This window comes from Idiotropiscis lumnitzeri, chromosome 1 (genome assembly GCF_059441095.1).
Source record: "Idiotropiscis lumnitzeri isolate Australia: NSW breed Sydney's pygmy pipehorse chromosome 1, RoL_Ilum_1.0, whole genome shotgun sequence".
In the NCBI taxonomy this organism is placed as follows: Eukaryota; Metazoa; Chordata; class Actinopteri; order Syngnathiformes; family Syngnathidae; genus Idiotropiscis; species Idiotropiscis lumnitzeri.
Genome location: NC_142391.1, coordinates 22,706,820 through 22,721,429, shown reverse-complemented (window position 1 = coordinate 22,721,429; position 14,610 = coordinate 22,706,820). Strand labels below are relative to the sequence as shown.

At 41.3% G+C, this 14,610-nt stretch overlaps 1 protein-coding gene across 1 annotated transcript in view; it reads right to left on the bottom strand.

Annotated features, from left to right (window-relative positions):
* The window catches only part of wdfy3 (WD repeat and FYVE domain containing 3), a 54,371-nt gene that overhangs the window by 15,558 nt on the left and 24,203 nt on the right, over positions 1 to 14,610 (bottom strand). Inside the window, exons 21-39 of the mRNA XM_088289864.1 lie at positions 14,314 to 14,495; positions 13,167 to 13,398; positions 12,927 to 13,087; positions 12,424 to 12,535; positions 12,152 to 12,342; positions 11,830 to 11,982; positions 10,662 to 10,735; positions 10,427 to 10,588; positions 9,738 to 9,953; positions 8,326 to 8,543; positions 6,754 to 6,950; positions 6,396 to 6,530; positions 6,104 to 6,283; positions 4,925 to 5,158; positions 3,985 to 4,084; positions 3,695 to 3,855; positions 2,781 to 3,010; positions 1,871 to 1,980; positions 1,615 to 1,797 (exon numbers count right to left, since the gene is read on the bottom strand). Of these exons, the coding sequence (XP_088145990.1) occupies positions 1,615 to 1,797; positions 1,871 to 1,980; positions 2,781 to 3,010; positions 3,695 to 3,855; positions 3,985 to 4,084; positions 4,925 to 5,158; positions 6,104 to 6,283; positions 6,396 to 6,530; positions 6,754 to 6,950; positions 8,326 to 8,543; positions 9,738 to 9,953; positions 10,427 to 10,588; positions 10,662 to 10,735; positions 11,830 to 11,982; positions 12,152 to 12,342; positions 12,424 to 12,535; positions 12,927 to 13,087; positions 13,167 to 13,398; positions 14,314 to 14,495 (3,231 nt within the window). The remainder of the gene's footprint in view (positions 1 to 1,614; positions 1,798 to 1,870; positions 1,981 to 2,780; positions 3,011 to 3,694; positions 3,856 to 3,984; positions 4,085 to 4,924; positions 5,159 to 6,103; positions 6,284 to 6,395; positions 6,531 to 6,753; positions 6,951 to 8,325; positions 8,544 to 9,737; positions 9,954 to 10,426; positions 10,589 to 10,661; positions 10,736 to 11,829; positions 11,983 to 12,151; positions 12,343 to 12,423; positions 12,536 to 12,926; positions 13,088 to 13,166; positions 13,399 to 14,313; positions 14,496 to 14,610) is intronic.

The following is a 14,610-nucleotide window of genomic DNA, read 5'->3' as shown; positions in this document are numbered from 1 at the left end:
TGGATACGTTTTATCAGTATCTTGTGCTAGGTTACCCCAAATTAACAGCCATGGCTGCAAAGGTTCTCTCCATGTTTGGGACTACTTATCTTGGTGAACAGGTGTTCTCCGTGATGAACAATAATAAAACAAAGCAGTGCTCAAGGTTAACAAATAAACACTTGAATGACATTGTTAAATGTGCTGCTACTCAGGATTTGACACCTGATATCGACGCACTTGTAAAGGCAAAAAGATGCCAAGTTTCAGGAACCAGCAGCAGCACGTAGACTGCAGGAGTGCAGTGAGAGAGAGAAAAAAAGTGTGATGACACGACATTTGTTTGCACTCATGAATACAGATCATTAAAAATAAGATTAATCTGGTTTCATATTAAAGACAATTAATATTGTGCAGTATATTCTCAGCTTCAGTAGGCCCAGCCTAGTAGTTTGATCTGATGTAGTATCTTATTGCCCATGCACTGCTAAAACTTTTATTTTGTATTTCTTTTTTATTTATTTCAAAGCAGTATGACAATTAAGGCAAAAATATTTTTTTCATAGCTCCCACTTGAGTTTGTTTAGTGTGGTGAGTTGGTTCAGGTGTAAAACTGCATTCACTCAACTGTTAAAATAAACCAGTTGTTAACACATTCAATGCCAAACATGAAAATCATTTTTTTTCCATTGTTTGTGAATAAATGTGTTGTGCTTAGAAAAGATCCCTTGTCATCCATGATTATAATATGTAGGGTAGGCTACAAATGTAGGCTGAATGATAAAGCATAGTACTGAAAAACAAAGCTAAATATTTGGAGTTGACATTCTTTTACTGATCCGGCCCACCTGAGAACAGAAAGTCTGGATCCGGCCCCAGAGCCAAACTGAGTTTGACATGCCTGCACTAGGGGCTGACCAATGGCAGTGAACCCCCGCTAGATGCAGGGTTATAATAGTTTTGGGTTTTTGTTTTTTTTTATATTTTGAAAATGCTTTGTTTTTATACATTTTAATACTGAAATAAATCAATGTAAAATATACCCTGGAAGCTCATGGATAATATTAAATAAAGACAAAACCAAGGACATTTTAGTTTGAATTAATTTTACAAACGTGAGATCCAGTTTCAGTTGGGTGGGGTTTTTTTTGTCTTAGTTTTAGTTATTTGCTAGTTTTTGTTGACTATAATAACCTTGGCAATATTGGGGTTCATCGTTCACTCCTCGACTATATAGCAGATTTTTTAAAGAAATGGGTACATCTAGCCCGAGGGGAGATTTTTATTTATTTTTTTATTACCTCCTCATTTTCAGCTGCTGTGATGATCCAGAACATTTCACTCAAACATGCTCCATATTTTACAAAAAGTATTTCTATTTGTCAAAAGCCCTTATTTGGTCCAAAGAACCTGATTGTGCGCATCGTGTGTTTAATCATGACAGTCTCTGTACACCAAATGGAGGAATGACAATTGATGTAGCAGCCTTGAGGTACAGTATTAGATTGAACTAATCATTCAACTGATTCAAAGTTGGTGGTGCTCCGAGGTCAACACACTTACACTACACGGTGTGGTGCCAATCAGAAAACACGGGTCCCAGAGTGAAAACCATAACAAGAAATTGCTCCTCACCCAAGTGGTTCTGCCAGCTCTTGAGCGCGGGCTCCTCCAGGGCGGGGCGGGCCGTGGCGATGTCCACGTGGCCGCGGTCGTTGCAGGGCAGCGACACCTTGAAGATGTCCTCCAGCATCTGACGCTTGCTGTGCATCAGCTCCGTCCACACGCGGTTCACCGCTTTCAGTAGAAGCTGCCGTCCTGCAGAAGCCAATCCATCCCGTTCAAGATCTCGGCAGAAGTAAACTGTGCTCCCGAATTTCCAGTGTCTTACCTTCGCTGACGTCGTGGTTTTGCGTTGCGTCGCTCTCATTTTCCGGTGACATCATGACGTGCCAAGTGGTCATACGGGCTTCCGCCTCCAGGCCAAACCCCTCCACACTGCTGCACACACACAGAGATATACTTTAGAACCAGACCAGGGGTAGTAATCTCTGATATTATCGCGCTAGTTTACCAACGATAGGACGTAGAGTTGAACGAGGAATTCTTTTATAGCGATGATTACAAAATGCTACACTAAATCACTAAGATTCCTCTGTTTGAACCATCTCTTATATTATTTTTCTGTAATATACAAAAGCTTGTAAGGTATTAGTCACATACACAAGGTCATTCGTTTCCCAAAACTAATACATTTGTGTAAAATAATCAAATACATTTGGCTCAGCCAAAGTCAATAGGTCACTTGTTGCTAGACAGAAGTAGTTGAGCGCCATCAATCAAGTTCCAAAGACCATTAAAACATTATTTATTTAAATATTATTATTTAATTTATTATGATTTATTATTTATAGTCATGCCTACTAGGCAACAGTCTTGTTTGCAAGGTCAATTGTTGCCAAGCAGAATTTGTTCAGAACCATAATTGACACCAATACCATTTAAAAAAAAAAAAAAAAATATGGACGTCAATGACATTGTTGAGAACTATCATTTGTGCCCTAAAGACCAAGAAGAGAAGAAGAAGAAAAAAAAACGACAAATGCTGCATGGCACTAGGCTGATTTTATTTTTAAGTTAAACTTCAGATGACATTAGCGGTATTTATGTTTTATGACAGGAATGAGGAGGCTATGATAAGCCTACAGTTACATTAGAGCAGCAGTAGGAATTTCTAGCAAAGCACAGACTGTTCCTATCCGTGCCAACAATCTGCTGCGTCCTTCTCAATTTAGCCTCACCTGCCGGCGTGCAGGCAGATGAAGCAGTGCGCCAAACAGGCCACAAAATCCTGATCGTGGTTGCCGGGGCCGAGCACCAGGTTGCGGTTGACGGTGAGAACTCGCAGCGCGTCCAACAGCGCCACCTGCTGCGCCACTGTCTTGTGCGGCCGGCACAGCTGGTAGAGCACCGTGCGGTTTAGGCAGTGGTACACCACGTCCAGCGACAGACCCTGAGAGCGCCTCTTAGACTGAGGAACATAAGCAACATTTGCAGAATTTTAGAATATTTTTTTTTTGTTGGGAAGATTTCAGCCAAATACAACTTGAAGTGGTCAACCATTGACACAACTAGGTGGTATCTATCATGTACAGCATAACCATCACAAGCAATACAATTTATAAATCATTAAAATGAAATGGATGAATCACTTTCAATGAACTGTGTGCATTTTTAAATTTCATATGAGGAGGAGCAGAAAACTAATTAACTTACATTAATAACGGCACTTTACCTTAGCTACCTTCACAATTAGCATCAACAAGTACCTCCAGTTAGTGGTACATGTAACGTATGTGCTAGCGCAGCGCTTAGAATCCATTTTTTAAACCCAGCACTCCCCAAGGCAGCAGTGACGACTCATTCAAGAGGTCACAAAAGATCCCACAACAACAGCCAAGAAATTGCAATCTTCACAACTGGCCTCAGTTAAGGTTAGTAAGTTTTGACTTTTTATCTTCCATATTATTAATAATAAAAAAAAAAAATGGGGATTTGTGTTTACCCGTGCTGTCTTTGACTATTTAAATTTGTTTGCTGGGAAAAATGTAAGTGATGAATGTAAAAAAAAAAAAAAAAAAAGAATGAGTAAGGAGGCAAACACTTTTTAACACCACTCTGCACGTGTCAAATGTTGTTAATTTGGTGTGTGCACCTGTCCAATGAGCTGCACGATGAAGTCCACCACCAACTTGGAGTCCTTGTTGAACATGCCCTGCCACAGCTTGTCTACCACACGTTGGCAGAAGTAGAAGACGTTGTGCACCAGGATCTGGTAGCTGCCGCCGCTGTTGAGGGGGAGGGACGAATCCTCACCTGCAAGAGGATTTGGTCACAATTGTTTATTGGGTCAAAATGGAGGTACATTTGTGCCAATATTCAACTTTGTGTGGTCAGGGAAGAACAATTCTTTGCACGTCCATTTGTGTGCTGTTTGTATCTCACCCAGTAAAACGTCCGCGGCCAACAGGTGCTCCATGACGCCATCCAAGATGTTGGACTGGAACTCCTTCTGCTGAGTTCTGGTGGAACGTTCCGGAGATGCCTTTGGATCACAAAATAAGGAAGAGACTTAAGAGGATGCCGAGACGAAAAACGAGAAAGTGAAAGTAAAAGCGGAAGAGCTGACAGTGGACTGAAATGCGGAAATGGAAGAAATGTTGAAAAAGATGAATTGAAAAGGCAAAGGGATTTCTAAAATGTTTCCATGAATTTATTAACGGAAAATGTGTGACCCTCAAAAATGTAGGAGTTCAAGGGGTGCCAAGATGTCCTGAATGATGTCAACGGGCTCAAGTTGAAATGGTTTGAATCGATCAATACATAAGGAAAGGGGGCGGAGTTAAATATGACAAATATGTCGCAATTTGGTAATTTTATGAAGAAAATGTGGCCGTCTCGGGAACGGGAGGTACAGTTCTCTGATGTGGATGAGTTGAATGGGTGTTTGAGATGTTTGAATCAATGGGAAAATGTGGAAGAAGGAATTAAACAGTCCATAAACTATCTTGCAACAAGGAAATGCTATAAAACAAAAAGTGAGAGTTTAGATTTATAGTTCCATATAATCCCAAAATAAATTCAACAGTTTGAAATTGGAATAAGTTCAATCAGTTGAGATTTTTTTTAAATGTCAATAGTTTTTAGAGTTCGTACATTTAGTTATAACATTTTAAAATTGGAACAATTTGAATCAGGTGAAATCAAATGAGGACGGAGGACATCGACATCTACAATGTCGGCATTCTTTTGGGAATGTTGACATGGAAACTATGGAATACTAAATATTGGGTGAGCGGAAAATTTTTAAGTTTTGAATCAAGGTACATATCGTCGGTGTAGGACAGACAACCCACAGATTTCACATTTTCCGCAGGCGACCCACCTCGAGCAACAGGTCAATGACGGGCGTCTGCTTGGTGGCAGGCGTGACGCACATGTTGTCCATGATGAGCGCCCTCATGAAGTCGAAGACATACTTCTTGGCCGGGTGATTGGTGAGCGACGTCTTGGAGCCCACGTTGCAGTACTCGGACTGGCTGCGGTTCATCCCCGAGTCCGAGCCGAACGCCTTCAGCTCCTCAATAGGCGAGCCCGCCTCGTCGTCCAGGTCGCTCACCTGGAAAACGGCCACGTGTTTGCTTGAGCCTTCATTGCCACTCCAATTGCTTTCGTGTAGCTTTTCTGTGTTAGCAGTCACTATATTTGACGTAAGCGGTGCCAAAAACAACATGGCAAATAACACTAAGACACGTATTTTTGTGAACCAAAAAAATAAAATAAAAAAATCTAAATGAAAATGCTGTTCAAAAATTGTTTTTATTATTATTATTTTTAATTTAAATGTTTTATTTTGGGGGTAATTTAAATGTTTTATTTTGGGGGTATTTACAGCTTCATTACGCCGTTGCAACAATGGTTCCAAAATTTTTAAATATGTGTTAACAAATTAAACTTTAAAAATGCAAAATGGTGAAAAAATTCCAAGTGTCACGCTTTGAGAGGAACGTGATTCCAAACCCTGAAGTGGACGATTACGCCATCCCTGACTAACTGAACGGCACATTTGAACAACATTTTGAGTTTCCGAACAGAACGTCGTTAAAAAGTGCCGTTCGTTTATTCACGACAAAACCGGGAAGATACGACGGCTGAAGATACTGGGTCATCTCATTGGTCAATTTCTCCCAAGCCTTGTATGAGTGCCCGTGGAAATAAGCAAAGCCACCGGGTCAACTCATCTCTTCGAAGCAACAAGTCTTTCCACAATATGGCTGCCGATATGGCAGCATTTTTTTTCTTTTTTGATGAATATTTTGGAAAACACGCACTAAAGACGAAAAAAAGTGAAGGGCGAAGTGAGGGAACTCTGTATTTAAAAATAAATAAATAAATAAATAAATAACTAATCTAAACCTAAAACTAATAAAAAAAACTCAACTAAAAATGAAATCTAACTGAATTTAAATAAACAAAAGCCCAAAGTAAAAAAACGTGGATAACCCTGGTGGCAATGCGAATAAAAAACACGCTTTCAAAGTCCAGTGGCCAAAGTCAACATTACCATCTCGGAGTACGGCCTAATGTTGAAGGGGAAGACGGCAGCGGCCAGGGCGCACAGAAAGTCGGGACTGAGCCACATGGGGGCCAAGTCCGGGACGTTGTGGTACAGGTAGCGGAAGAACTGCATCAGCGTCACCGGGTACTCTCGGAGCCAAGAGCCTTCTTCTTCCGACTGCCACGGCTGCCGCAAAGGAATTTCAACCCATTTAATGAGCTCTTTTCAAACTTTGGACATTTACCCATTTTTTTTTTTATGTGGTCACCCAATGTGATTTTGTGCATTTTCATCTCACCAGGTTGAGCATACTGCGCAGCATGGCGAGCAGCAGGAAAGCGGCTTCGGTGCAAACGCTGTGGATGGAGCCCACCACGGTGGCGCTGGATGCCGGCACGCCGAAGATGAACGTCCACATGGAGTCTAGGTCGAACTGAAGCACAAAGAGGTGCGCAATAACTAACAGGAATATTCTTCAGGGAAATAATTTGAAGAAGCGGAACCTCCAAAGCTGAACAGCCTGGTGTGTCCTAATTAGTTTCTTGGGGTCTTTTCTGGCAACTCTTCCTTTAGATTATTATTTTTTATTTAGTTTGCGTTCAACTTTGGACGTCCTGTGTCATAATAAGGTAGTAGAAAAGGTTTGTGGTACTGACATGTACCTGCAGGCTGTCCGGCAGCTCGGTGACGGGCTGCTGCAGGAAGAGCGCCATCAACAGGAAGTAGAGCTCGGGTACATTGGTGTGCTTGGGCAGCAGCGTCTGGAGCACCGGGAAGCCCGGGAAGTGGCACGCGTCGCGGTTGATCTCTCGCACTGTGGAGCGGCCGCCGGCGCTGCGACCCACGTTGAAGCCTGGAAACAACGCAGATAGGTTAGCGACTGGCCCCGAGTGGCAAGTCTGAGCTTGAGTTGCAGCGTGCCTGATTTGCTGATGATTTTGCCTCTAGCTTGGAATACATAGACAACATCAAGACTAACTAAACAGTGAGTGACAGTATTACCATAGTTGACTACTACTAAGCAAGCAGTACCGTTTTCAAAGCAATAAGGACGTATTATGATTATTATATATTATGGCGGCGGCACAGTGGATGACTGCTTCGCACGTCGCCTCACAGTCCTGAGCCACGGGGTTTGATCCCAGGCTCTGTAGGTTTTCTCCATGTACTCCGGTTTTCCTCCCACATTCCAAAGACATGCGCGGTAGGTTGGCTAATTGAACAATTTAAAATGTTGCTCGTGAGTGCAAATGGTGGTTCGTCTTTGTGTCTCATGCAACCAATTCATAGTTGTACACCGCCTACTGATCGAGGATATCTGCGAAATGATCCAGCACGCCTGCGACCCTTGTGAAGAGAAGCTGCTCAGATAATCGATGGATGGATACATTATGGGATATCTAATAGATAAAAGAGCCCACACAGTTTGAATAATTTGCACAAATGAGATACATCTCACCAAGACTTGGATTGGAATTACTTTTTTTCAGAAATACAAAAACATTCACGCTGGAGCATTAATATCAGAGTAATTTGCTGACATCTAGGGCTGCACGATTATGGTGAAAACATTTTGATATTATTGCAATCATCACAATTATCAATCAGCATTTTGATTGCAATATTTTTTGACAAACAATGTGTAAACTGTTTGAAATGAAAATGAAACATGAAAAAAGAACAAATGATGAATAGTTTGGACATCTCAATTATAGATTCTTTTTTAAATGACTCGAGAGTCCAGACAACAGTTTTGATTACTTTCCAGTCTCCTCAACCTTGCCGGGCCTCATCTCCATTTTTGCTGTGCTTTCTTCTTCTCTTGTCAATTAGGCAGCCTAAATAGTGCATGCGCCCCCGGTGGTTGACGTGTGTAGTGCTTGATTAGAAATGCCGCAAACTAGAGCTCGTATTTAAAATGAAAATATTGCAAGGTTAATAGTGGCAGCCAAAATCCGTGATCACATTTAAAATTCCATTAACTGTGCAGCCCTGTGTCAATTACAGTAAATCGTAGAGTGTCTCCATTTTAAGTGCACTACAGCAGGACTCTACGCAGGACGAAAAGCAGCACTTTTCTATTGTTGACTCAGGGCTCTACGACAGGGTTGGAAAATAAAAAGTGACAAACCAACCATTGTCCGTGCGGCGTACAAACCGGGAACCCAAGGAAGGCCAACTCCGGCGGAAATGGACCCCCGAGACTTTGAAGGGCGCCTCGCACTCACCCAGCACGGTGCCGATCTTGTTGGTGAGCACTGAGTCGGTGTGGTCCAGCCAGCCTCCGCCGCACGCGCCCTCTTTGAAACGGTGCAGGACGGCCGCGTTGGACAGAAGCACGGTGAGGATCCACAGAGCCGCCGCCACCGTGCTGGAGTGAAGGTGCTCCTCCATGAACATCAGCAGCCAGTCCAGGCCCAGAGTGCGCACTAGGTCTTCGCATGCCCTAAATGGCCAGACAGAGAGCAACATTTTTTTTCTCCACTGGACTAATGGCATTGAATCACATTCGGAATCACAACGTAACTAAAGTCAGTTGAATTGAGAATTGAATTGAATAAATTGGAGTTGATTATAATTCAACTGTATTGCATCAAATAGCAATTGAGTTGAATCATATTACTAATGGAGTGAATCGTATCTTAATGTAATCAGAATTCAATTTATTGTATCACATCACAATTGTAGTTAATTGTATTGCACTGGAAAGTAATTAGACTGCAGATATAATTATCGCATAATAAATGAAGAGTACGGTATCATAATGAGAACGAATCATATAATCGACTGCATCGTACAGCATTGTAACTGGAATGAATCACATCTGTAATTGGAAAGAATCGTATAGTATTTCATAAGAATGAATTGAGTCGGATCCTCATTGGAGCTAATCGCATTGTATCAAAATCGGAGCCACACATGTCATACTCTAATTGGAATGATTCGCTTTGTACCTGATGTGAACTGTTTCGTAGTGTAACTGAAGCGAAATGTATCCTAATTGGACTGAATCGTATTCTATCTGAAGTGAATCAAACCGTCCGTGAATCCTATCGGAAAAGGAAGCAAATCATGTCACATTGTAGTTCAAGTGAATCACGTGATGGTGTATTTGAAGTGAAGCGTATGGTAATTAGTGAACCATCATTGAAGTGGATCAAATCTTAATTGGAGCGAACTGTAGCACAATAAGTGTGAATCGGATTGTAATTGCGTCATTATCGGAGTGAATCGTACCATAACTGAATTGACCCAAAGTTTCATTGTAGTGAACTATCATGAGAAGAGTGAATCATATTGCATTTGTGGAGAATCGCATCAGTAGTGAATCAAATTAAAACGGAAGTGTATAATAATTGGAGTAAACTGTATCATGATTGGAATTAATTGCATTGGAAGTGGAGTGAAGCGTATTGCAATCTGAGAGAATCACATCAGAATCCGAGTGAACCGCATATTAATTAACTGGACTGAATCATATCCCGACTCGAGTGAATCGTATCATAATACCAATTGCAAGTCAACCGTATGCTCATGTGGAGTAACTGAAGTGTTTGGAAACGTAACTGGCGCGAATGGTTCACTGTGGTGAGTCTCTGACCGTGCGACGGTGACTGGTGAACGTTGCGGGTGTTCTTACTGCGCGTTGACGGCCGTCTTGTCCTTAGTGGTGAAGAGCAGTCTGAGCAGGCTGTCCAGCAGCCTGTTGCGCAACAGGATAAGGTTGGCCGAGAGCAGGCCGCCAAAGTCGTCCTCGCTGCCCACGTCCAACTTCTCCTCGTTGTTGATCTCCATCACCACAAACTTCTCGCACACGGCGAACGTGGGCAGCGTGGATGACAGGAACTGACCGAATCTGCCATGGACAAACAAACAACACTTGGATTTTTTTTTTTTTTTTTTAAGAACTACATATTTTTATATCTTTACACATTAAAAAAAAAAACACACAAATTCAAATTTTTAGATGTTTTAAATTTTTTCATTTTATTTCGATTGTTTTTTTCATATAAATAAAATAATTAAAATAGTTAATAATAATGATAATATAATAGTTAAAATTGTTTTTAAGTTTGATTACATTTTTAAAATGTAAATAATTTTACTTAGTAATTATATTTAACTTACCTTTGTATTTAAAATTAAAAATAAAAAAACTTTAAATTAGCGTCTGATTTTAATTTTGACAGTTTCAAAGTTCTGAACCAAATAATTCTGGTCAGATTTTTTCTTTTTCTTTTTAATACATCCCAAAAATGTGGCATATGAACAGGGTTGTGAACTAGTTATCTGAATGACAATGAGTCGGTATTGAAAAGCAGGTCTGACCTGAGCAGGTCGTAGGAGTTGGGGAATCCCTGCAGCAGCAGGCTGAGCACGTTGCTGATGGCGGCCACGGTGGGTTGCGAAAGCGACGCGTCGCGCAACGTCAGCAGCAGCCTGGGCACCAGCTGGAACTCACGCAGCAGCCTGGCGTTCTTGGCCGCCTCACTGCGGGCCGGGGGGGCGGTCAAATCAGTAACGGAAACGCAGAAGTTATATGATCAGAGAAGAGGGAACACACCTGGACTCGGTCAGAAGCTCGATGAAATGCTCGAAGAGAGAAAGGTGAAGCTCGTAAGGGGCGTGCAGCCAAACCTGAAGACAAAACACGTTTGCAAACTTGTACACCTTAGTCATTGCAAAATATCATTTGGTTCTATGTTCTATTTTAATCTTTAAATGTAAAAACTTTTTTATAAACTTCTTGGGATCTCTGCTTTCAAATAATACATACAAATGCAAAAGGTTGAAAAATAGCGTTTTAATATTTGACATAAAATAATATTTTTAAATTATTTTTATGATTTAAAAACATTGGACCTTTTTAAATGTTATAGTCTTATATTTCTAGACTGGGCACAAAACAACAACCTTTTCAGGATTTGTATTTTTTTTTTCTTAAAAATTATTTATTTTATGAAAACATAGATCCTACTAATTTAATTGTACATATTATGACATTCATTTATATAGAATAAAATATGAAGATAAATTGTTAAAAAAGATTAGATATTTTCATTTGTTTTAAATATTTTTTGTATTTACATATTGTAGATATAATTAAACCATTTTAGATTTCACTTTTCCTTGAAAAGGAAAACAAATATTTTTTACATTTTTATTAATTTTATTTTTTCATTGAAATAAAATTGAATACAAAGAATATTTTTTTTGATGTAACTTTTTAAATTTAATATGACTTTTGGATTTTTTTAAACAAAAAATGGATTCAAAATGAAAAGAAAATGTTTTTTCAAAAGCTTTTCTAAACTTAATTTTGTAAGGGACAGTGTTCCAAATTATTACGCAAATGATCTGTTTTTAATACAAACAGTCTATCCAAATGGCTCTAAGCATAAATGCAAGTTCCTATCAAACAAGAGATCTCATGGCCAAATGTAACCGACCTGTTAAGATATTTTGCTTTGATTTCTGTAAATCTCCTCTTGCTGCAAATTGAACAAATGACTATTTGCACTTCTAACCTATAAAATGTCTTCAAACACTGCTGTGCTTAATCGTTTGGAATAGTACCTCTGAACAAAAACTAAATTTTTCTTGTTGAAAAAATAACTGCCCTCACTGGTAGGTTTGGTTAAAAACATTGAAATGATTCACTAATAATCGATGACTTGAAAATTCTGCTGAGAACATTTCGAAAAGTTGCTGTGCTCCCTTTGGAGGCCGACCTCAAAGTCGCACAGGAGGTCCTGAAAGGCGGTGGAGTTGGGAATGATGGAGGTCTCGTGCCCGCTGTCCACCGTGCCCACCAGGGAGAAGGTGAGGTGCAGGATGTGGCTGTTGAGCAGTGAGCGCTTCTGCTTCAGCAGCATAGCCAGTAGCTGTGCAAAAAAAAAAAAAAAGTTCACTCCAGTCGATTCTTGCATTAACAGCCCATTCACTGTCACGCAGTCGAGTTTAGTGACTGATGTCCATGCTAAACATTGAGCAAAGTTTTTTTTTTTTGGAATAGCGTTCTACTGTAGTGACTAACGGCGCCTCCGGTCGAACCTGGTATCCCTTGATGCGCTCCATCTCCTTGCTAGCCAGCGGGTTGCTCTTGACCACACAGACAAGCGCCTTGACAGCGGCGTACAGACCCTCCACGTCCGACGCCATGGCGACAAGACCCAAGATGGCCGCTGCCCCGCCCACGTACTGGAGGTTGGTGGCGACCGGCTTGGGCGAGAAGGCGCGCACCCCTGGAAAAAAATGACCATAAAAGCTTGTTAGCATCATTAGCTTTGGTAGTTTCTTTAGATTTGTTAGCATAAAAAGCCTACCCAAATAGCCGATGACAGCGGCGCCGATGGTGCGGGCAGGTCCGTTGAGGTGGCCGGCCGCATTGTGGATCAGCTTGACGGGCGTGGCGTTTTCATGGGAAGACACGGCCAGCTACAGGAGGTGAACAAGAAGGAAAAGATGGTGAAGGACGAGAATGAAGCACAAACAGAAGAAGAAGAAAAAGACAAAGGTGAAGAAAAAGAGAAGTGAAAAGGATCAACGAAAGAAGAATCAGAAGAAGAAAAAGAAGAAGAATGAGAAGACAATCAAGCCAACAGGAAGTAAAGACCTTCCAAAACAAAAGTGATAACCGAGTTAAACATGGCGAAACTGGATTTGAACACCCAAAACTGGTTGTAGAAGATGCAAATGAAAGTTGCTGTTGAGTCTTATTAAGTCAACAGGAAGTAGAAAGCTACCAAAATAAAAGCACTAACAATTTTAACGAGTGGTCTATAGTGCAGGGAAGCAATCCAGTTTGTTGGCGATTTGTGGGCATCACCTGCTTGGCGATGGCCTTGCTGTCCAGCTTGTTGTAAACCTTCCTGATCTTGGCCACGGTCAGCGTGGACACGGAGACGGCGAACAAGCTGAAGGACACCTTCTCCTCGGGCACCAGTGCCACCGGGGCAGGTGGCGCCACCTCCGCCTTGGACTCTTTACCTACGCGGAGGCAAGGAAGACCGTTCAAGAAAAGCGGGCAGGGGAGAATCCAAACGCGGCGAGGAGGAGCAACACTCACAGGGCAGGTAGACGGCCTGCAGGCTCCCCACGTTGGTGGGGCCCAGCTCGAAGACGGCGGCCACGCTGGCGGCGGGCAGCGCCTCCTCCAGGAAGTGGCACGGCCCAAGACGCCACACCAGCCCCGACAGTTGGCGCTGGGCGGGCGGCGTGCCCACGTAGCCGTACACCGTGCTGGCCACGGGGGGGTTGGCCGAGCCCGAGCCCCCCGGCACGCTGTGCACGTAGTGGAGCTGAAACAAAACCGACAAATGTCACACACAGACACAAACATATTTATTATGCAAATTCATCATCTGAAAGTATTCATCAATAATCATGGCAAAAGTTATACATTCTAAAATCAACTTTCTGAAAGTGTAAAAAGCAAAATTCAAAAACATTTCAGCAAATACTTGAGTAAAATAGTGTCTCACCATCTACTGACCAACAGTGGAATTACACCCAAAATAAACAGGTGGCAGGATAAAATAGCTATAAACTGTACCCAAAAAAATCTGCCAAATAGTGCGACCACAAAAATGCAACCCACAATGGAGGAGGACTGTACTGTATTTGTATTTTTTTTTTTTTAACCATTTACAGTTTTTTTCTCTTTCTCATATTCTTTTTTTCTGTTTTCTCAGGTTTGTGTCTTAATTTTGTTCACTTTTTTACTCTTTCTGGTGCAGTTTTACTTCTGTTGTGTTTTATCTTTGTTTTCTTGTCTTTTCTATGCTGTTTTTACTTTTGCTGTATTGTGTCTTTTGTGTGTTTTTGTTAGCTTATGTTTTTGCCTTTGCCTTTCAAAAATCTTTGTTTTAGCTTTTTACATTTTTTGACTCTTTGTAACTTTTTATGATTTAGTTGATCACGTTTCTTTATTGTCACTTGCTATTTTGCTTTCTTGACTAAGCTTGGTTTCATTGTTTTTTGTGTGCTTTGTTTGCTTTTGTGTTTCTTTTTTTTTTTTTTGATCTCCTCTTTTTTTGTCTGGCTTTCTTATTTCAAACTTTTTGTCATTATAGTTTTTTTTGCAGTTTTTCTTCTTTCAGCAAGTTGCTCTTATCAGTTTGTCCGGACGTGAAACAAATTTGTTTGGATAACACCAAAAGAGGCATCCCGTAGACAGTGGGCCACCTTCGAAAAAGAGCCTTTGGGGTACGTACCTTGACGGTGTTGACAAGCTGTCCATCCAGGTAGAGCGAGGCCATGCTGTTCTTCAGCATGCCCTTGCTCATGACCAACACCAGGTGGTGCCACTGGCCCTCAGCGATCAGCTCGCCGCAGCGGAAACGGGCGCAGCAGGGAAGAATCTCGTAGAAAGAAGCCTCCTCGCTAGACTCGTCCGCTGGGAAAGCAAGGAAAAAAGGAGGAAGACATTGAAGGTGACTTCACTTATCATTATTATCATTATTATTATTGATATTCAATCTGGTAGACGATTAATTCATGTATTTAAATAC